We start from the raw sequence: 23,400 nt of genomic DNA on the forward strand, positions 1-23,400 counted from the left end.
ACTCCTGCTTCTGATACTTTTCTCTGATGTTTCTGTTCCAGACAAGTGTTTGGAAATGTGATCACACAGATCAAAGCAGTAAAATCTGTGTGGAGGGACTAACTGTAAAGTGGCAAGTCCTTGGAGTTTTGTGGGAGGTGGTGTGGGGGGAGACAAAAGTAGTAGCACTGTTTCTACTTCTTTTTCCTTTCTCCCAGATCAAGCACTGCAACTAGCAGAAACTTTACTACCTCTTCAAAATCATCAGCAAGTTCTTATTCCTCAGTGTCTGCCACTTCTGTCATTACTAATGGTGATAGCAGTAACTCCTATGGACTGAACAGCTCCCACCTGGGCAGGGGGTAAGAGCAGGAATGTTCTTTTGTTTCTTCGTCCCTTGTGTGAATTCTCTTGTGCATCCTTGCCTGTATAGAAAAGGAGTGTAATGGTGCCCTGTGAGGAGTTCTGCTTCTCTTGTGTACCTGTCACCAAACCTTGCTTTTGGGGCAATTAGGTTCTGCAGTTCCCTGCTCGCTTGGTAAAGCAGTACGTGTTTTATAGTTACTAACTGCTAGGGTTTAGCCCCATTTTGAGGGGACTGGGGATACGAGGGAAAGGATTATATTCTTCTCTCCACCTGCCAGTGTGTTAGCAGCCTTTCCACATAAAGACAGTAATTTTCTTGCTAGCTGTAACGATACATCGTATGGATTCTTATACTAGATTTGCTGCATTAGGTTAGCGTGCTGTGTACTTGCAGACAGAGGAAATTAAGGTTTTATGAAGCATAAATTAATAATAGACTGTAGTGATTAATGTTTCCAAAGGTAGCATGTATAGCTCATGATCCTGATACCCAATGTTATCCAGTGATGAAGCAGCAGAAACATGCAGGCTGCTGCCTTTCATTAAACAATTTTTATCTCATATTTGGTGTGAGTCTTCAACGTTATTGAGACCGGGTAACTCACTTTGTTTTCTTTCTTTCAGAGGTTCTGGGTTTGTCTGCAACTCTTACAACTGCGAGGACTCTGCTTCCCTGTCACAACCTGGACTTTGTGGACTCAGTAACCTTGGGAATACCTGCTTCATGAATTCTGCATTACAGGTAAAAAACAAGAGAAGCACTCTTCAGAATTAAATACAAGAACAGTCCCACAGAAATTGTGAATCACAATCTGTGGAAAGAAAAGTGTTCTGACAGGTTTCAATGAAGAGACCACTACTAGAATGAGAAAAAAAGTGCTTAGGCAACAAGGATCTGACATGGAAAATGTCTTAACGTGTGCAGCATTAGTGAGATGAGTATGCTGCCCATTGCACACAGTTCTGGGGTCTATTGCAGATGTGGTGAGTGTTGTGTCAGACTTCAGCATTACACTGAGATGTTCTCAAACTGAAGTGTCAGAGGGAGTTACTGAACAAATTAACAAAATGTGGAGGAATGTAACAGCAAGAGCAGATAGCTTTCTTCTGAAAGTTTTTTTGTTTGTTTTTCCAGAAGATTGCTAGCTATTTGCTTTGCTGAACTATTAATTACAGTAGTATTAAATACATGCATAAAATTACTCCACACCAAAGGAGCAGAAGGTGACAAATACGATGTTAGTTTCAAAGAAATTTCTGAAGATGAACCAGGGAGCTACAGGCCAGTGAGCCTTGAGCCTTATATGCCTTATGCTAGATGAACTGGGAGAAACTCTTCCAAAGAGAAGGCTTATACTTGTGGGCAAACACACTGTATAGCGGAGAAGTCAGTGAGGCATCTGCAAAGAGAAACTGCATTTCAGAAATGAGTCTTTTGAATGCCGTGGTCTGTTGTGTGGTTACTTCCTTATTTCAGTAAAGTTCTGAGTTGCAATGATAACAGTATCCCACCTTCCTCATAGATTTTGGATTTTTTTTCTAAGTATGTACTCAAACTCTGTTTCACTGATCTGTTAATAACTTAGTACATGTTCAGATGTGAAAGCTGGGTTTGTTATTTCATTGTCACGCAGCTTTATTGTCCTATGTAGTAAATTAATTTCCTTAATACTTCTTCAGTGTCTGAGCAATACCCCTCCTCTGACTGACTATTTCCTGGAAGATAAATACGAAGCTGAAATAAATCAGAACAATCCCCTGGGGATGAGAGGAGAAATTGCAGAAGCCTATGCAGAGCTCATTAAACAGATTTGGTCTGGGAGACAGTCTCACGTGGCCCCACGTATGTTTAAAGTAAGTACTGTGTGTTCTTGTAGCATAAGTCTTTGACAGAAGAAACAAGATCACATGCCTTCCACAAATTCTGGTGTCCTGAAAGCAGTAACAACAGAACTGCTTCAGTGTTATTTCATGTTTTAATTAACTGCTTTTCAGGATAGAGGGAAGGAACTTAAGTCAGTGAGTAATGTCATAACCCGGAATTGGCTACTGTTTTTAATGTTAAGTGCCTTACTTAGTAAATGACCTTCTAACCCGAGAGTTGTTTTCGGATGTATCTACATGATCTTTTCTACAAACCAAGGCAAGGTAATGTGAATTGCCAGCTGTGATTTTAAGTAGTGAGAAGAGGTGTACAAGTTATAAATCTAAAAACTGGAATTTATAAAGTAGAAAGTAAAATACATTTCCTTGTCTGCCACGTTATTTATTGGTTCAGTGTTTCTGATGTTTCATCATAAAGAGCTGTTTTCAGCTAAAATACTGGAATGTAGCAGTTGTGTACACTCCCCCCATAAGAAAAAAAGTCTTTTGTTCTAAATATAATGTGAAGATGCTGCACTGCATGATGACGTAATGAAAGCATCCAAGGTACATTAAGAGTTTGTAAGTGCAATTTTAGTAATCTGAGAAAGAATAATGTCCTGAATGCACAAAATAAACAATGAGCTGATCTTAATGTAAATGTACACCCTGTTGCTGTTCGGGTTTTGCGTAGTACTGTCTCGAAGTTGAGGGTAAATGCTTTTGTGACCTGGAGCAAAAGTCTTATGGACTACAGAAATTGTCCTCTGTAGGGCTGTAGGTCGTTATGCATCGACAAGATGTTCCTTAATGTTCGCGACTTGGAGGTGATCGCATCTACCACTATTAAAGTTGTTCTGTAAACTTCTGTTCAGAGTATATATGCAGAATCAGTAGCGGACATCAGTAAAAGTGTCTTAATGTAGGTTGTTCTTATTTAAGACTGGAATAAGCATTACTTTTTACTTCATAGAGCAGTATTGTTTGTGACTTTCTAATATTGTTGCAGATAAATGACAGCGTTTGTCTCAGCCCTTCAGTCTGGGCTCTGTTGCAGTTGTCATGTTGAGTGGTTAAAATGTTCTAAGCGTAACTCTGGAAGCACGTTGGATGCCGTGTGTTCAGGAGAAAACTTCTGATGGGCACTTGGACAGACCGCTCCTTCAGCTAGTTGTTGAAAGGGATGCCACAGGAAAAGCTGTTGTTTTTAGAAGAAGGAACACTAAAGGGCAGTGTTGTGCTGCATGAAGAAGCAGAGGATGTATTTGGGTGTGCTGTTCCTGGCTTTTGCTGCCCAGGCTGTTGTGTCTTAGAACTTCATAGCTCTTTTTTTTTTTTAATTTTTAAAGAATAGCTAGAGGCTACTGGTGACTACTGATTTCAATCTTAATTCTAAGCCAATTGTGTTAGCTCACAAGCATCTTCTGCAAGCATTTCCAATCTTGCAGTCCAACTTCTTCAAGCTACTGTCGTATAGCAAGTCTGCATTGTGGGAACTGTAGGCTTCTGTAAGAAATTAAGAGTAAAAAATGCATCAGGCAGGTAAGTTTTGTGTGCTGGTTGTTTGCAGGTTCCTAAATTAACATCTATAGTCTAGATTTCCAGTGTTACAGCACTAAATGCATTTTTCTCTCTCAAGTGTTGGGGGATAAAGTAGAAAATAGTTTGGAATATTATCTTGGCACCCTCTGTTCTGTTAGCATCCAGCTCACTGGGGTCTGCTACTAATGTAAGGTAGCATAGGGGTGATTTCTGCAAAAGCTAGGACGTGTTTTTATTCCACTTTGTTTTACACACAGCTTATATTCCCCCCCCTCTAACTCTTGCATCATGTTTCAGACACAGGTTGGCCGGTTTGCTCCTCAGTTTTCAGGATACCAGCAGCAAGATTCCCAGGAGCTGTTGGCTTTTCTTCTGGATGGTTTGCATGAGGATTTGAATAGAGTGAAGAAGAAGCCCTACTTGGAGCTGAAGGATGCTAATGGCAGACCTGATTCGGTATGGTGCCCTTTACTTGAGCGTAGGGCATCCAGTGCTTCTGAGGGAGCGTAACTGGGTTTTGTGACACTTGCTGGCCTTCCTTGTCCACAGACTGCACAAACACCTTCCCTACTAGTGTGGCTGGGAGGGGAGAACCCTGCCATGCTTTGTGGCCCATACGGTTCTTCATGACACCTTGCAGCACATAGCTGTTGCTCTGTGTTATAGCAGAACATCAGTGTCCTTCCTGACAGACAGGAAGATGTGCTCACCGTACCATTCGGATACAGCTCTGCAGTGGAAAGGAAGGAAATTGATCTTGTGACATAACAGTTAGCTAAATGTAAGATTGCAGTTATTACCATAATCTTGTCTCTTGACTGCTCAGGCCCACTGTCTTCCTCCCTGTAGTTTCCTCCAGGTAGTTTGGGCAGCAGCTTTCGCATCGATCTAAGGGAAATGCTTACTGTGCAAGCAGTCGTATTTGCATGTGGCATTGGGTGGAACTGAGGATTTTCTTAAGTGGAGTTGCCCAGGTGGTTCTCAAGAAAGTGTCTGGATAAGTGTCCTGGGCACGGGGTTGTAAGCAGTGTTCTGGTAGACAGCAGCATGCTAGGCAAAATGAACTTAGAGGCCGTACTTCTCAGGTGTGCTACCTTGTGGCCTCTAGGTGAATGTAAGCCATCAGCTGTCAAGCTGGGTTGAACAGGGTGTTTGAAATCACCAGGCAAAGCAAAGAAAGAACTTAGTTTTATGCAGAGTTGATTCACTGTAACTTGGTACTGCTGTGGATCTTGATCACGTAACATTTGGTGAACTACCTGCCTCTCCTGCAGAGGCTTGACTTGATTTTTCCTCCTTTCTGGTGTTGTGGAAAGTGGGTACACTGATGTAAAAGCAACTTTACACTGTTGGGCTCCAGTTACCCACGCTACATAAAAACAGAAAACTAATTCTCTTGTGCCATTTTCCTGACAAAGTCCTGAAAAATCTCATGTTCGTTTTTTCTTCCTGCCTTTTTCTCTATCTTCTGTCAACACAGGTACACGAGCATTCTGCAAACACCTCTTAGTTTCTCTGAAGTTGCCAAACACCATGCTCACATTAAAATGAGGCACACAGTAGTGCCATGTCCTTAAGTGAAATTACATTCTCCTGATCAGGCTTTTAACTCTTGCCCTGGTACGAACAGCTGCAGCATACTGAGAAATGCAGAGTCCAGAGTAAATGTATTGTTAGGGTGGGGTAAGGCTTTAGGAGCTGTTAAAAGCCAGGTAAAGCAATTATTTTTAGGAAGTCTGTGTGAATATTTGTTTTTTTTTTCCCTCTTAACTGGCAATAGTATAATGTTTTTTGCCTTTTCATGCGTAATACAGTGCATGTGGCAACAACACAAGAAGTATATTTAGTCTTTTTTTTCCCCTCCAAGAAATGGTGATAGTTTTGGGATGAAGAGGATGCCCAGCATGCCTTCATTTTATTTAGGTACTTCGATATTTCTTGGTGTAGGAGGTGCACAAATGTTTCTGCCGTGTTTCCATATTGCTGCAATTACTGGAGCTAATTCCTCTGTTCTCATCTCAGCATCCTGGTTACTGGCAGTAACTGTGGAGGGGGTGTGTATGGCACTTACTTCATTTGATAAAGTGAAGATGCGCTATAAAAAGTAGAGTATTGTACCGGAACCTAAAAATCTTATATTAAGACGAGCCTCTAATCACATCGAATAGACAAATGCTAGTTACTTGTTGTCCTTACATGAGGAATTTTTAAGTTGTATTGTGAAAGTCTTCAAGGGGGTTTAATTTGCCTTCTTTTGGACTTTGTTGTCAAGTAATAGACCCTTCCACAAAGAAAAACTCTGCTTTCTTGGAAGCTGTAACCACAGCTGCCTTTAAAAGCAGGGGACATCAATCCATTCCTCCTGGGGTAAAGTAGAGTTAGCAGCTTTCTGTTCTGAGGAGCAGCGTGTAACCCTGTCGCTGTCCGCTTGCTTCCGTTCATGCTTCTGGCTTTGCTTGCATCAAAGCAAACCTGACCGAGTGAGTTGGCTATAACAGATGAATTACACTTGACTTAACACAAGGCCTTAGTTTCACTGAGAAAAATCTGTGTGCGTTAGGCTGGAAAGAGGGTAGGCCCCCCCACCCCCGTCTGTGAAATTTCTCTGTATCTGTCAGCATTAACTTTCTGAATTTTCTTTGATCCCTGTGCTTGCAGAGCCTTGGAAGTGTTGTTGAGAAAGATTTTTTTATTTTTACAGGTGGTAGCAAAAGAGGCCTGGGAGAACCATAGGCTGCGGAATGATTCTATCATTGTGGATATTTTTCATGGTCTCTTCAAATCTACACTTGTTTGTCCCAAGTGCTCTAAAGTTTCTGTGACCTTTGATCCCTTCTGTTACCTAACCCTTCCACTGCCTTTGAGGAGAGATCGTCTCATGGAAGTCACCCTGGTATACGCAGACCCACAGCGTAGACCTGTCCAGGTGAGGCATGAGTAACACGTGAATTTCTTTTTAATCTTAGTCTCTTTCTCTTAAGCTTTAAAGTTGGGACATTTTAAGTAACCTAAAAGACACTGCCTGCCTTTGGGTCAGGAGGGATGGCCTTTTTTAATTGTAAAAACCGGGATTTAAATGTGTGAAATCAAAAGGCTTTCTAAAAACTCGATTCATGAGACCAAGGTCATGGGTCAGCTGAAGGTGGCTTAATTTTTCTTGTGATGAGGTTATCTGTGTGATATGCTGTTCTTTGAAGGCAGTTATATGTTTACATCATCATGTTTACCTCATATAAAATGTACCTGGGAAAATGTACAGGTGAAACTTCTCTGACTCTAAATGAGTAAGGCCTTGCAGTTTCAAACAATTGAAAAAAACAATCCCTTTTGCAAAAAAAAAAAAAGAGGAGAATGACTTGATTGCTTTTAAAGCCTGCTCATTTCCATGGTAGATTAAAGTTTTTTCTCCTTTTTTTCAAATAGGCCTGTTGGTGAGCGCACACATACCTGAAGTAACCTTCAATATTTGCATGTGTTGTGCATTAAAATTTGTGATTTCTATGTACACTGTTATTTTGGCAGAGAGGGGGTTGGTAGATGCAGTAGGCTGAATTAGCAACGAATTTGCATCCTGCTTTTTGTACAACTGTGAAATCAAGGACAGCTGCACTTGTCACCAAGGTTTTATAAAGGGAAAGAACGGGGGGGATTCATTGAGAAGCTGAGCAAGATTACTGGTGGCATAGAGGTTGAAAGGATAAATTCTACTTTGAATCAAGATAAACCAAACTTTCAGTAATTGGAGCTCTTCTAGATGAATTGGCCATGTGCCTGTCCCACATCCCACCTGCAGTCTCCCTGTAAGCAGTTATTTGCGTTTTGTGATCTCCCAGTTGAGAAGCCAGAGGTACGCACCACTACCTCTCCCCTCTGCTGTGTGACACCGTATGGGTTGTGCTAGGAGAAAGTGAACTGAGAGCCTGTTAGGGCCACAGTTGAATATGCACATAGTACAACTGAGAAGATCCCAGGGAATAATAATGATACATAGTTCCTTTTAGTCAAGGCAAGTGTATTCCACATGATTCTCTAAATGTGTGCCTGTCTATAACTACTACTGTGCCTTTGAGTCCTTCTCTAAAACATACAGTTCTGATTCCTTGATGAAGAAAAGGTGCCCTGCTAAATCAAGCTGTAGGTGTCTGCATTCTGGTGCACCCAAATCTTGGCATTCATGCGCGTTTCTGCTTGCACAATGTCAGCTAGCCATTGTAGAAGGTCATATATCTGTCTTCGGAGAAGTGTTCAGAGCACTGAAAGTAGACTCAGTGGATTATCCAAAGTTTAGCATCTGAGGTAGGGCACTTCCCTACAGACTTGTGAGATATTTCTGCTGTACAGGGTGAAGGGTTTCTTGAATTGTGCCACTCTTACTTTTTGTAGCTCCATGCACGTGGTGTACAGCCAAGCACCCACACAGCACCTCACTCCCCACACCCTCCCCCTGAATGGGAAGGGAGAAGAATAGGAAGAACAAAAGCACAGTTTAATAGATGAAGGGGAAGTGGGGATGATGACACAAATAACACAAAGGAGATCACTCACCACCTCCTGTAAGTGAGCCAGTGCCCAAATCACCCCTTCTGTCTCTAACACAGTTATTTTTGCTGAGCATCAGGTTGTAAGTGTGGAATAGCCCTTTGGCCAGTTTGGGACAGCTGTCCTGGCTGCGTCCCCTCCTGGCTTCTTGCCCACTCCCAGACTATCTGCTGCGAGGGCAGAGCGGGGAGAGAGAGACAGCCTTGACACTGCTCAGCAGTGGCTAAAACATTAGTGTGATATCAGCATTGTTTTAGCCACCGGTTCAAAGCATGGCGTCACGCAGGCTGCTATGAGGAAGATTAACTACATCCTCGCCAGACCCAGTGCAGTGTAGTGCCCCGTGTGTCCTATGCTGGGTGAGCTCTGAGTGTGTCCAGAACAGAGCTTTTAAAAGAAGTAAGCTACGCTCGGTGCAGATGATGTTTCCAGTCAACTGCAAGCTTGAGTCATCTGATCTGCTCAGGCAGATCCATCCGCATATGCAGTACACACGAGTTTGCCATCCTGCTTTTCAAGATCAGGGAAGAATGGCTATAGGATTTTTTTTCTAAATTCATAAAATAACCCAGCAGGGTTATCTACTCAGCAGGTTGTCGTGTGTGCTTCTTTTTTTGTTTTTTTTTGTGTGTGTGTGTGTGTGTTATGCTACAATTAAGCCTTACCAAAGCAGGACGCCAGCTGTTTAAGGCTCTTTTGTTCCCTCCAAATTCTGGCTGTGTAAGGTAGAGCTGAAATCCAGAAAACCTTAATGTGTGTGTCTGTGACCTTAACTTCAGCAGAACTCCTACAAAGTTGAAGTTTTGTATCCATTGTCTTGCCCTCTGCCTTGGTTTATTTTATGGGTTTATTTTGCCTTGTGTAAGCATGATGTTATCTTTGTTTCTAGTACCGGGTCGTGGTGCCAATGATGGGGGCCATCTCAGATCTGTGTGAATCACTCTCCAAAATTTCTGGGGTTCCTGCAGAAAATGTAAGGAAAAATTCTAACATAGTGATTTTGATAAATGTTTTTTTCTTCTCGAAGCATTTTGGTGTCTTAGCTTTTAAATGGCTAATAAGCTTAGTCATATGTTTCTGTCATTATTCCATTAGAAGTTTGAATGCAGTTTTTAACTGTAAAATAAATCATTAAATGTCTGTGTATTCTATTCACTCCAGCATTTCTGATAGTGTAGTTTCTTAGTAATGTGAGATGCTCAGTCTGTTTTGGGTCCACCTCCTGTTGGACATCCTTTTGGTAACAAAGGGATCAGGTGAGCTTTTTATAAAGTGAATGATTTCATAGGTGATGGGGAATCTTTTCAGGATGCTAGCGTAGCACTTCATTTTATGTCAGTTAATTACAGATGTGACTGATCTCTGCTTAAAATCATAGCCTGTTGTCACTCTGATGTTGAGATTTGTGCTGTTGTTTCTACCAGCCTGATTAGCAGCTGTAGGAACTGCATCTCCCTGATACCTCTGTAAAATCAATCTGTTGCTTGCTTTGTTTTTCTGATTTATCTTAATGAATACAGCTGATTAGCTGCTGGTGCTTTTACAGAAAGCAGAGTACTAATGATAGATATGCTGAAAAATCACAACAAGAATGAATAAACTGTTGCTTGAATTTAGTTTGCCTAAGTTTATGTAAGTAGTTATTATAATCTCTTTGCAAATATCACTTGCTGTTCTAGATGGTGGTGACAGACGTGTATAACCATCGATTCCACAAAATCTTCCAAATGGATGAAGGTTTAAATCATATCATGCCAAAAGACGACATCTTTGTGTGAGTAAAGTGGGAAGATGCCATGATGCAAAGAACGTTACAGAACATTTGCTTCAGTTTCAGAATATAAAACCCGAACCTTTCATTTTTCTCAAAACCTAAGCCTTCCTGTAGACCCTTTCCATGTGGCTCCTACTTTTGTGCCTCAAGCTTCTAACTTTACACTCCAAATCAGTTCAAAGCCTTGGAAATGATGTTAGAATAGCATCAAGTCTAAGCTGTTGCAGTGTGCCTCTCATAACACCGATGCAGTTGTTACAGCACCCAGCTAACTGTGACTGGAGTTTCTGATAGACTCCTGACTGGTGCTTACTCAGTTTTTTGTGTCTGACTGCAGAGGACTGTGTAGACTCCCCTCAGGGGTTACAAGTGACTCCAGTGAAGCTGAGGATTTGGTTGTGCTTGTTGTTTGGTATGCATACGGTGAATGAGATGACTTAGCTATCTGGGAGGAGAGCAAAAGTAGTGTTCCTCTGCTGCAGCTGAGCAATGGAAAATAGTGCATGTGAAATGTAAAACAGACTCTGGGGGCTAGTAGCTGAACCTGGAGCTTGCGAGGTCCAATTCAGACCTTCATAAGAAGTCCTGTCTTTCTCACTTGAGAGTATTCCAGAGCAACAATGCTATTTCTAAAAAATTCTGCTGGTCTGAAGCCCTGCACTAACATACTCTGGCACAACGTGTACCTTGCACCGAGTGGAGTGCGGTGACGTTCTGCTCGGTGCTGTTCTGTTGTGCCATCTGCTGTGACCGCTGCTGAGAAGGAATGGCTGATTGTTTCTGGAAGTCCTTGTCGTACCGGTTGGTTTCTGCAATGACAGTTGAAGGTGAGGCTGGTTAGGGTGCCTTGGAAGGACATTTGGTGTCTGTGAAATCCATTTTGTTATGATACTGTAAGGCATTAGGTTGCAATCGAGCCTTTCTCCAAAGCTCGTACAATGTAGAAAACACAAACGTAATGTTACAGTGCTCTTTCCGAAGTCCAGCACGGAGAATCTCCCAGCTGCCCCTTGGGATTGTTTCTGTAACTTTGAGGAACTTGGTAATTGCAACAAAAGAATTTTCTTATGTGAGTAATCTGTTGCATATTCCTCCACAGAAAACTACTGTGTCTTCATTAGCTCTGCTCCTGGGTTGCTGAGGAAGCATTAGCTCAACTGCAGCCCAGTTCTTTGCAGTGACCGTTTCCTTCTGTGCAGGCTTAACTGTAAATGAGGTCATGCTGTGTGTGAGTCATAGCAGTGAACTGACCTGGGCTAAAAATAACACTACAAGAAAGGGGAGAGGCAGCAGGAGGAAACTTTGCTAATCCTATTTTTCCACGTAACCCTCTTAAGATGTCTTCTGCGCTATGGGGCAAAACAAGCAGCCAGGCAGGCACCAGAGTGGGAATTAGGAGAAAGTTGTGCACCAGAACTACTTGAAGGGATGATACCACCAAGAAAAAGTAATGTAAAATTGTATACTAAAACCCAGCCTTTTTACTGAAAGGAAGTACCAAAACATGACAGAGAAGTACTTGTTCCTAACATGCAAAACTCTTTATATAGTCACTTAATTAAGGATATATGAGAGATTGACAGTACATCAGTTCTGTGGTAAGATCCTTACAGGGTGGTGATGGGGAGCAATCAAAGTAGGTCTTCAACGTGTGGTTTCTGATCTGCAGTTCCAAGTGATTCTCTAGTGATTTTTACCCTTCTGCTATTGCTGTCTTGTAGAACCTGAGGTGTGAAGGTGGTGGGAATGTAGTGGCACTGGCAGGAACTTTGAATCTTTGAAAATTGTCACAGAAAGGATTCAGTTGAAATTCAGAATAGATACTTTAGTTTTTTTTTCATTGAGCTCTTGCAAAGTGATGGCACTAAGAACATGCTGAAGGCGAGCTTTTTAGTGTATGTGCTGTGTATTTTTAATAACTTTTGTATTAAGAAACTAAGATTTTCTTTAGTTTTTCTTTAGGAAACGTTTTTATTTTTTCTTTACATGTAGCTCGTGTCCTGAGGAATCCCTGAAGATCTCTGGATAAGAGCTCTTCAGCAAGTTGAAACTGTCATGTATAAGTTGAAGCTTTCTAAATCTTGTACTTAAGGGCTATGAGAATGATCTGAGTTGCTTTTGGAGAGCTCATCTTCTCTGCTTGGACTTGGTACATTGTTACCAAAATGTGAATCGCTTCCAAAGTAATGTGAATATTTTTATCCTACTGGCTTCAAAACGTATTTTCCATTGAGAAATTTACTCATAGCCATGGAGTTGCATTTCTTCCTCCTGCTTCTTGCAGAAAGGATGATTTAATACCAGGTAGAGGGCTCTTTCATAGAACCTGCCCTGGCACTTCCAGCTGACATACTGGTGACCCTTTGGCGTTTTCCTTCACTTCTGGGGCTTCCGTGGGTTACCTGCTTGCTGCTTTTAGATCAGAAGCACACGCAACTGACTTGTACCTGTCACTACTGTTCTTCTTGGGGTTGGACTCAGGCACTGAAATGTGAATTTTCTTTGTGGACCTCTTCTCCAAAACCAGCACACAAGCGGCCCCATTTATTCCTCTTGTGTTGTTGGGTTACTTTGTTCCTTCTAGCCTCGTTGGTTTAGTGTTCCTAAAATTTCCTGCATGTTATGTTCTAAGCAAGAAAATAGCTTGTACCCCATGTGCTGGTTGGGTAACACTCAGCATTCATTTGCCTTAGTTGTGCTGGTAGAACTGTGGAACTAGAGGATGAGCTAGATCAGGATACGGGTCAGGTCCCTGTCCAGTGTGCTGTGCTGCTCTGTGCATCGCTGTGCTGGTATAGATGAGGAAATGGCCCGAGAGTGGGACAGGGTATGATTAATCAAATACTTCCCAGCTGCTCCTCAGTCTGTAGTCCTAGTGGTACGCTTCTGGTGGAAGTTATCAACAGGGACTGCAAAGTGTTTACAACCTTCCTGAAGGTGCTGCGTGATGCTTCGCTAGTGAGTGAGACATCAGACGGCCTATGTTCAGATTGCTGCCGATAACTTCAAGGTTTTCTGATATCCTAGCAATTTATTTACCTGCTTTCATTATATGCAAACATCTTGCTGTTTATTAAATGGGGGAATGAGAAATATTTCCAAATATCTCAAGTCCTTCAATTCTTCCACCTGTAAAGAGCAAACTTGCTACACTTGAAACCAGAAGTATGTAATTGAAATCGCATATAGCTGAGAAATAGTTTATTTCTCTCAAGTCAGTGAAGAAGACTTGAGTGCCCAGTAAAAGTATTTTGTTCTTTGGGCTTAAATTAAGGCTAGTTCTTCAGAGAAGTGATGCAAAGACTTTTGCATCTTAGGACTTGAAGCATGGCTCTGCATCTTCGTAGTCCACAAAACCTTTAGCTTGGAAAAGATTCTCTTGGGCTGAGTGGCGATGTAGTTGGGTGTATATCTTGTCTACACTGTATAATATATCTCTCCTCTGTTCCTGAAAGAAAACTGTCTTTGTGTTGATTAATAAGGGGAGCAGCTGCCTTCTATTAGAAAGTAGGTGTAATGTTTTTACAACTACAGCAGTTTCACCTAAAATTCACAATTAAAAGATCACTATTTAACCAATGATGCTAACCCATCAAGTGCTTTTTAGCAGTACATTTGCAAGAGTATATTACCACAAAATAAACTTCTAAGAAAGCGTTCTGTAGTGTTAAATTGGCCCGAGAAGATAACAATTGATTTATATGCAAGGAAGAAAAACTCTGTTAAGCTGTTTGTCTACCATGTTTTGAAGACACTATTTTTCCTAAGATTTTCCTAAGAATCACTGAAGTTCCTCATGTAATAACAAGAGTAACAGAAAATATGAGATTTTTAACATTAATAACTTCTGTTACAAATAAAATGGGAAATCTGCACCATCGTAGGACATTGTGCCTGCAGTTCAGCAAACCTGAGTGAGAAGTACATTAGCTTTCATTTGAGGAAAAATCAACGAGAGAGAGATCTGATAATCCTGGTATCTTTTACATTGTGTGTTTTTAGGTACTAAATGTTAACCTAGGGTGGTGTATGCAACCCAGGATATGACTGTTGAGGACCATGGACTTGTTTGTGGTTTACATTAAGGATATTTTCTAGAGTCAAAAAGTCTACTGTACTTAAATTTGTGATATTCACTGTCACAGATACTCAAACTCTTTCTGAATTGATGTTTCATTGATCCCTGCACCTCCTTGTCCCTTTTATGTGCTGACTATCTGTTCTTGTTTTCCACTAACATCCAGTGGCAAGACTTCCTTGTTGGCAAATTGTAACGTGTACATCTCATCACTATGTTTGAAGTCATTGAAGTTAGATGGAAAGTTCCTTTCACTGGCAAGAAAACAAAGTGCAAGTAACCAACTAATTCAAAATAGTTTAATCAGTACAGCATATTCAGAAATAGGTTCTTAGATGTACATTTCAGAAACTTATATTTAAAAATTGCAAACTGATCAGTGGGTCCTGTGTGTATTTTTTTTTCTTAAGTATTTTGATGGGTGTTCTCACAGGTCTCTTCATTTGTTTCTTCCTTCTCTCCATGCCAAGGGAATTATGAGAAAAGCTGTGATAAGCTGAAGGCAGCACCCTTCCCTGCCTCCCACCAGAGTTTGAATAATCTTTTTTAATTGTGTAAAATTTTCCTCATTTGAAAAGTACTCCTCCCTTCCACTGAAAAAAGCAAAACAAGGTGGTGGTAGTAACTGTCTGTGGTTGTTTGCTAGAGCGTGAGCAAAGAACGCAAAGAACGAGTATGCAGTAACTGGGGGAGCTGTGGGGCCCCAAGGCTCCGATTTCACAAGGAGCTGCATCCAAATTGGGTTTGTCTCGTGCCTTGCTCTCCTTGTCTCCATCTAAAGAGGTTGCCAGACAGAGTCCAGCAGAAGTTCTTTCACTTTGATTTTGCTGGGTTCGTATTTTACATCTGTTCCTGCTGGGCTTGTGCAGGAGAAGACAAGCTGCTGTCAGCTGAGCAGAAGGAGCAAGGCTGTTCTTTCCTAGCTGGAGAATGATTTCATGAAATTACTTCTTATAAATACCTTGGTATAGAAATTGAGGCTGTTAGCTACCGCTCTTAAGTTGACTCAGGACTGTGAAGTTTCAGTGTAAATGGTCAGTCTCTGGCAGTATTTTCTCCAGGTTTGTTTCACTGAAAGCAGTAGGCAAACCAGAGCTTGCATGTGAAAACAATATCCCTGTTGCTTCGACAGACTTCTGATTCTCGAGTCTAGTGCACTAGCCAGTGGGCAACACACATCTCAGTTCAAAATTCAGTTCCAAATCTAACACTCTAATCTTAGTTCAAACATCTAGTACCATAGAAGGTCTGTGCCCCTGACACTGTTTGTTTGTTTGTTTCATTTTTAAAAATAAAAAATGACAGTACTACTGTTAGAAATTTTGTTGTCTTGCTTTTGGCACCAGGGTCTGGTTACTGAGCAGAATGTCTTTCCTTGAAATGCTTTGCTTAAAAATATCACTGAGCAGGAACTTGCAGAGCATGGAGCAGGAACAGTGTCGTAGCTGGGATGTACTCTGTTTTACTTAGAGTTGGCTTGACAAAGGAAGAGGTCTTTTGGCACAGGCATTTCGGTCTGGACTGCACTGTTGAAACAATATTTGTGAAATATGCAGTACATGGGATGTACAGAATATTGAACTTGCACCTTTTAAAAGTGATTTTAGTGGTCAGAAAGCTGTACTTTTTCCTGTTTTCACTCAAGATAGGGAGCTCGTCAACTTTCTGTGACTTTGCAGTGCATGTGGGCTGTTTTGAGACTTGCACTGTGAATTTTCATGTCCTGCTAAAGTGGTGGGAGGAGGAAGAAGAGTGCCCTTGCACTCCATTTGGACTTTAAGCTGAATGGACAGTAATTTTTTTTTAATTGATACTGGATGGCTAAGATGTATTTTTCCTTTCAGCTGATGTTTCTGTTTTATTGATTCTCATGGTATATTACCTGTTATGCTCTCTGATAGCAAAACCTCTAAAAAAAAAATAAAAAGAAAAATGAATTGCTACTGGACTTTCAAAGTGATAAGCATTCCAAAATGAATCTGACTCCATTTACACAAGAGGACAACGATGTTGGTTTTTTTTTCTCCAGTGGAGAGGGATTTGGGACTAGAATTCTCCAAGCCCATTCTATCACAGGGCCTTGTACTCATACCTCTCTTTGTGATAGGCTTGGAAACGTAGTATAGTCCTGATGGCAGAGTTATTAATATTTAGCATCAGCGAAGAGGTAAGGTACTTGCTGAAATAAAGGGTTTTGATATAAGGAAGGTTGCTGGCATGACACATGGAGCTGTGCAGCCAAAGAACAGTGGGACTAACCCACTTATTGCAGCATTGTAAAAGTTTGTCTGCAGTCATGGTGCTACTGTGAGAGGACAGGGAGTTCTGTGGCAAATGACCAGAAAGTCACTCATGAAAAGGTGGTCTGCAAATCAATTTGACAAAATCGTTTCAGTGTTTGTGCTGAATGCTCTCATTCTCCAGGCTAAGCAGAGAGCAGCATTCAGCACATAACCAAAACGCTTACTATTTCTTTTTCTTAGGTTCCATGAAGTGCAGCCCCACTAGGACCTCCGGCTCCCGCTCCAATGTAACACCCCGCATGCACCATGCTGGTGATATCACATCACCCAGGGATCCCGCTGGAGCTCGGAGCCGGCCTACAAGGGGTCAGGTAAGTGCTACTGGAAAGCAGACTCCATGGCCCACTGCTATATGGGCACAATTCTTAGTATTTCTTCTTAGTTCCTAAGACCTAAGAAGAAAAATGTTTCGATTGATAAACCAGATCTCCCTGTTCTCTTAGCCTGGCTAATGGAGCATATAATGCAACGTGTATTGCTTACGTGGATGAAAGTTGCACAAATTGATTTGCAGGTCACCTTTAACCTATCAAAGCTGCATAGTTTAATAAAATATATTTGGTTTGGCATACATACTGTGTTTTTTGCCTTCTCTTACAATATGCTGTGTTTTATGTTTAGGTGGTCTTGAAAACCACAATTGGCTGCAGAAAGGTCAAGTTTGTTACTGTGAAGAGCTAGAACAGTTATTGCACTGTTAGGTCAGCAAACCAGCTAGCCCAGTAGTTTTGTGTGAAATCTAAAATGTGTGAGACTGTAGCAAGCTAATCTAGGAAGCTTGTTCTCAGTTGTTTGCTTGTTTACAAGAGCTTGTATCCCTTCCAGTATGTGTTTGTATTCTTTAACCTTTAGAAAAATCTTACTGGTTGAGTACCCTCATCCTTTTTAATCCTGCTCCTCTGCACGACTTGTAAAATCCTGTGACAGACTTCTAAAGGGCAATCTACCTGTTGTCTAAAAATGTTTTACTTTCAGTTTCATGTCTCCTAGTTCACTTGATTGTATTTTTTCTCATGTTATGAAAGAAAGTAAACAGATTAGGAGTATCTCCGTTTCCCAGAAGAGATAGAATACGTGCTTTGTTTTCACTCAGGCTTTTTTTCTAGGCCTCTGTTCATTCTTATTGTCAACTTCTGAAAATACTGTAACTTCTCAGCAGCGTGTCCGGGTTGATGTGGAATGGTAATCCTGTTCGGGTGGATCTGTTTGTCAGCTTCTTCAGTAGCATTTTTCTACCCTTCTCTGTTCACTTACAAAATATGCTTGTTTTCTTGGTTGTTGCTATGTACTGACCTGTGACCCACGCAGTGTTTTCCAGCTGTATTTAATGTTACATCCCAGTGCTCTGGAGGAAATGTTTGAATAACACACTGTAGTGTGTGTGGGTAGGTATGTGATAGATAGGTATCTGTGGTAGATATATTACCCTGGCATTTAGCTCAGACTGTCTTCTGCTTGTAGTGCCCTTTCACATTGCCCTGCCTTGTCTTTCCTGTAGTTTTTCATGTTCCTGTGCTCTTGCTTAATGTTAATTTGCAAAGGATCAAAAGTGAGCTACTTCATTGCTTGGTGCCTCCTTTGTGAATAGTAACCATAAGCCTGAAGCTTCCTGGTGCTCTTTTGTCAGGTTGAAGGCTGGTCAAGGCCATCCCTGTTTGCTGGTGCTTCACTGAAAAACATCTGTAAACAGCTGTCGTAAATTATAAAGGGAACGTTCACTGTGGTAGCTGGTGAGCAGATGGCTGATTTATAAAACCATGTTGTGTGATCTGGTGTAGCGTCATCTTTATCTTCTATTATTTCAATCAAATTCTAGGGTACAGAAGTACAGTTCATTGTCATCTAATTCCCTGTATCAGCTCTGTAGGCTTCCTTAAAATGTGGATAAAGTATTTTCTTAATTTCTTTAATTGATTTTTTGTACTCTTCTTGAAGAGATTCAGAAAGTGATCCTGATTCTGATACGTCTGCCTCTAAAACTAGAATAACAGCCGTTCTGCAGCGGAGTAGGTAGAGGGGCACTCGAGTAACCAAGCTGGGATGTTCTAGTAAGAAGTTTGCAAGACGCTCTCTTGAGGAGTGTTGTAAGGGTACAGCACGCTGGCTGTTTGTGGTGGATGACGCCTGTGTGCGGGTAATACTTAGCTTTTCATTGTTTCCCATCTGTTCCGTCACAGAGGCAGGATTTCGTACAGGACCTGCGTGAGGATGGAGTGTAAATGGGGGCTGCTTTAATTAGCAGTGTAGGTGGTGTGAGAGGCAGTCACCAGAATGCTGAGGAACGTGTACATCTTGGGCAAGTCGTGTACTGGTCTGTTTTGTAGGAGACCAGCCTAAAGGGTCTCATAGGACCTGGAGTTAATCATCGGTGATACTCTGAGTATTATGGTCTCCTGTTATTTAAACAGTACTAAGTAAAATAATTCAACTCTTTGTGGTGCTGTTTCTCAGGAAACTTCAGAAGGTGCAAACTGTATCCAGTGCTGTTGGTTCACTGAATAGCATCGATAGTGTAGAAAACCTCAGCAGTCATTGTCATTGGATTGTCATATGCACGCTTGCTCTTGGAGGGCTGTGCTAATCGCTAGTGCTCCTGGAGGCTGGGATGAAACTCTCTGAAGGGATATTTTTCTTCATGCTTTCTACTGACATACATAGACTCAGAGAAAGCTTCAAGCTGGGATCCAGACTTTTTTTCTAAATAGAATGAAGTAGAACTGCAACTCTGAAATTGTTCCGCTCCCTGCCCTGCAAGGGTCTTCTGAACACAGGAGCAAAAATCTGTTTCTTGGCTCTCGAGAGAAAGAAAGTGGCTTCTCTGATGTAAGAGAGCTGTTGAGAGTTGGTATGTCCAGATATGTGATTGTGGTTATGTTTAGTGGCATCTTTTCAGGAAATATTTATTTTTCTTTTCTGAAAAAACTTTTCAGTTTTAATGAAAAAAGAAATATAAGCCTGGGACAGGTGACTCACCAAGTTAAAGAGCAGTATGACTTGGCATTCCTGAGATCTCATAAATATTTTCTAATGAATAGTCTCAGAAGACATATCGGGGTGAAAAATGCAATAGTGTTGGGCCATGTAGTTTTTTTGACACTTATAAAAGCGAGTATCTGATGTTGCTGTTCTACCCAGTAGCACAAGCTGTGTCTGTTTTCTCACTGCTCGCTGGAGCTGTTTGTTTTCATAGAATCACAGGATGATTTGTGTTGGAAGGGACTGTAAAGATCATCTAATTCCACCCACCCTGCCACGGGCAGGGACCCCTCCCACCAGCCCAGGCTGCCCCCAGCCCCATCCAGCCTGGCCTTGGGCACTGCCAGGGATGGGGCAGCCTGGGCCAGGGCCTCACCACCCTCTGAGTGAAGGATTTCTTCCTTGTATCTCATCTAAACCTACCCTCTTTTAGTTTAAAGCCATTACCCCTTATCCTGTCACCACACCCTCTGACAACGAGTGCCTCCCCAGCTTTCCCGTAGCTGCCGTTAGGCACGGGCAGGCTGCTGGGAGGTCTCCCCGGGGCCTTCTCTTCTCCAGGCTGAACAGCCCCAGCTCCCTCAGCCTGTCTTCATAGGAGAGGTGCTCCAGCCCCTTGTTCGTCTCTGTGGGCCTCCTCTGGACTCACTAGTACATCCCTGTCCTTCTTGTGCTGGGGGCCTCGGAGCTGAGCACAGGGCTCCAGGTGGGGTCTCACAAGAGCAGAGGGGGACAATCCCCTCCCTTGCCCTGCTGGCCATGGTGATTTTGGTGCAGCCCAGGATAGGGTTGGTTTTCGGAGCTGCAAGGGCACATTGCTGGCTCGCATTCAGGTTTTTGTCTACCAGCACTGTCAAGTTCTCTGCAAGGCTGCTCTTTATCTCTTGTTGCCCAGCCTGTATTCCCGCTCGGCACTGCCCCAGCCCAGGTGCAGGACCTTGCACTTGGCCTTGCTGAACCTCATGAGTTTCACCCAGGCCCACCTCTTGAGCCTATCCAGATCCCTCTGGATGGCATCCCTTCCCTCCAGTGTGCTGACCACACCACACAGCTTGGTGTCATTGGCAAACTCGCTGAGGGTGCACTCAATTTCACCGTACATACTGCCAGCCAAGGTGTTAAGTACTGCCGCTCCCAATTCCAGCCCCTGAGGAATTCTGTCACTGGTTTCCACCTGGACATTGAGCTGTTGACTGCAACTCTCTTGAGTGCAACCATCCGGACGGTTCCTTATCTGCTTACTGGTCCATCCATCCAATCCACGTCTCTCCAGTTCAGAGACAAGGATATCATGGGGGACAGTGTCAAATGCTTCATACGAGACCAGGTCGGCCACATCAGCTGCTCTTCCCTTATCCGTGAATGCCGTAACCCCATCGTAGAAGGCCACCAGATTTTTCAGGCACAATTTGCCCTTAGTGAAGCCCTGTTGGCTGTCACCAGTCGCCTCCTTATTTTCCATGGACCTCAGCAGAGTTTCCAGGAGGATCTGCTCCATGACCTTGCTGGGCACAGAGGTGAGACTGACTGGCCTGTAGTTCCCTGGGCCTTCCTTTTCTCCCTTTTTAAAATGGGGATTGTTCCCCTTCTTCCAGTCACTGGGAACTTCACCAGACTGCCACAGCTTCTTAAATGTGATGGAGAGAGGCTTAGCAACTACCTCCGCCAGTTCCCTCAGGACTTGAAGATGTGTCTCATCAGGTCCCACGGACCTGTGCACTTTCAGGTTCCTTAGATGGTCTCAGACCTGATTTTCTCCTACAGTGGGCAGTTCTTCATTCTCTCAGTTTCCCTGCCTTTGCCTTCTGCCCCCTGGGCTTTGTGGCTAGAGCACTTGCCAATGAAGACTGAGGCAAAAAGTCACTGAGTACCTTAGCCTTCTCTGAGTCGTGGGTAACCAGGTCTCCTGTTTCCTTACGGAGAGGGCCCACAATTTCCCTTTATCAATCTTCCTTTATCAATGATGTTACTTGCACAAGCCTCTCTTGTTGCCCTTGATGTCCCTGGCCAGATTCAGTTCTGTCTGGGCTTTAGCTTTCCTAACCTGATCCCTGGCTGCTCAGACAGTGTCTCTGCATTCTTCCCAGATTGCCTGTCCTTGCTTCCACTGTCTGCATGCTTTCTTTTTGTGCTTGAGTTTTGCCCGGAGCTCCTTGTTCATCCATGCGGGCCTCCTGCTGTTTTTGCCTGGCTTCCTCTTTGTTGGGATGCATTGCTCCTGAGTTTGAAGGAGGTGATCCTTGAATATCAACCAGCTTTCTTGGGCTCCTCTTCCCTCCAGGGCTTTGTCCCACGGTATTCTGCCAAGCAGACCCTTGAAGAGGCCGAAGTGTTCCCCCAAAGTCCAGGGTAGCGAGCTTGCTGTGCTCCCTCTTTGCTGCCCTCTGAATACAAAAACTCCCCCATTTCATGATCACTGCAACCAAGGCTGCCCTTAAGTTTCATGTTCCCCACCAGTTTCTTCCAGAATGTTTCTGTTGTGTTTACAGCCCTTGGATTTTTCTGTGAAGCGAATGTTTCCCAACCCTTGATTTCCTGAAGCATTGGCTGGTCACTGGTGTGAGCCCAGGCTATTAACTGTACAAGAGGCTGGGGGAGTGCAAGACCCAAGGTGTTGAGAGGGTTTCTGCCCTAGACAGAACCAAAACTGTTTCAGGGATTTAAAAGTTCATTTAGTATTTTTCACTGATGCCGTGGTTTGGTTGAAACAACATCTAGTTGTCAGGATAGCGTTTGGGGACACAAGTGACAATATGGATGTAAATATAGGAGGTAAAGGCAGAGGGAAGGTGAGAGCTGAGCTGATTGCAGGTATGTATCCTGTGCCAGTGTGGGCCGTGGGAAGTGTTCAGGAAACATCTTTGACACGAAGGCACGGAATACAACCCTTTTTGTCCTTCTCAGCAGACCATGGTGGAGAGAGTTGTTGGACTGAGTTAATATTGGTTCTACCTGCTGTGCTTCTCGGCAGTACAAATAACTTGTGGAAATACCTGTCTTTCAAACAGATACGAAGTTTGCAAGCCAAGCGAGGATGGCTCAGAGTATGTTACTCTCTCCGTTTACTTTCGGGAAAAGACAGTGAGGCAATCCAGCAATACTTCAGGCACCGTTCTGTTTGGGCAGCCGCTACTGATATCCGTGCCGAAACACAAGCTCACTGTGGATCACTTGTACGTTGTAGTTCTGGAGCAGATCAGGTAAGCCACGTCTACGTCTATACCTGTGCAGAATTCTAGGGTTTCCTTATTGAGTTAGACCCCAATAAGATCACTGAATCCTTTTTACTGGGAATTTTTCTTCCTCGATCTGTTTGTGGAATACCAACCAGCACTTGGATTACGTAAGTGTCTGGAGGCCACGAGGGCATCTCAGGGTCCTGGTTTTCTGGGCTCTGTAGAAGCAGGGGCTGTGAGATGATGATGATACTGGTGGTGGTCCCAACAGAAGTTACCTGCTTGCAAAACACATCAGGAGCACAACTTGGGAAACGTTTTGAGGGCTCTCCTGTACCTCCTTTGATGGGTCACCCTAACTTATTTTTATGCTACTTCTACCTGTAAAACTTGGTACAAGCAGTGAAAACATAAACTTACTGAATTTTTTGTTTGACTCTGAGAGCTCCCAGTGTGTGGATGCTGGTTTGCTGAGGGGAATTGGATGGCAGGGACTTTTATTACTGGTGGTGGAGAGGGTGCAGTAGTTCTGATGTACAGCTTCGTTATGATAGTGTCATAAAAATATTACCTCTGTTTAGTCGCTACGTGAAACTCCCCTTGGCAGAAGAGTACTCTACGCCCTGCCCAGACAAAGGAACCTGCAATGGCTCCAGTGGTGTGGCTGAAGGTAAAGTCTTTCAAAATTGGTTGGAAGCTTTTCAGCTTAAAGCTTCTGTCAGCATTTAGTTTGTGTTGTGCGTAAGTGGCTTAAGCTCCAGTAGATAGATTTTAGCTTTACACAGAGATGAAATTGCACTGTTG

The 23,400-nt window shown here is 42.8% G+C and overlaps 1 protein-coding gene across 2 annotated transcripts in view; it reads left to right on the plus strand.

The window, feature by feature from the left end:
* USP4 (ubiquitin specific peptidase 4) overlaps positions 1–23,400 on the plus strand; it is a 46,364-nt gene that overhangs the window by 13,538 nt on the left and 9,426 nt on the right. Inside the window, exons 7-15 of one of the 2 annotated variants that reach the window (XM_080606556.1) lie at positions 198–341; positions 970–1,087; positions 2,026–2,199; positions 4,048–4,206; positions 6,452–6,676; positions 9,179–9,262; positions 9,969–10,063; positions 22,429–22,620; positions 23,178–23,266. In XM_080606556.1, the coding sequence (XP_080462682.1) occupies positions 198–341; positions 970–1,087; positions 2,026–2,199; positions 4,048–4,206; positions 6,452–6,676; positions 9,179–9,262; positions 9,969–10,063; positions 22,429–22,620; positions 23,178–23,266 (1,280 nt within the window). The remainder of the gene's footprint in view (positions 1–197; positions 342–969; positions 1,088–2,025; positions 2,200–4,047; positions 4,207–6,451; positions 6,677–9,178; positions 9,263–9,968; positions 10,064–22,428; positions 22,621–23,177; positions 23,267–23,400) is intronic. The other variant, XM_080606557.1, reaches the window with a different exon arrangement.

Source organism: Anser brachyrhynchus (assembly GCF_964034855.1).
Source record: "Anser brachyrhynchus genome assembly, chromosome: 10".
Lineage (NCBI taxonomy): Eukaryota > Metazoa > Chordata > Aves > Anseriformes > Anatidae > Anser > Anser brachyrhynchus.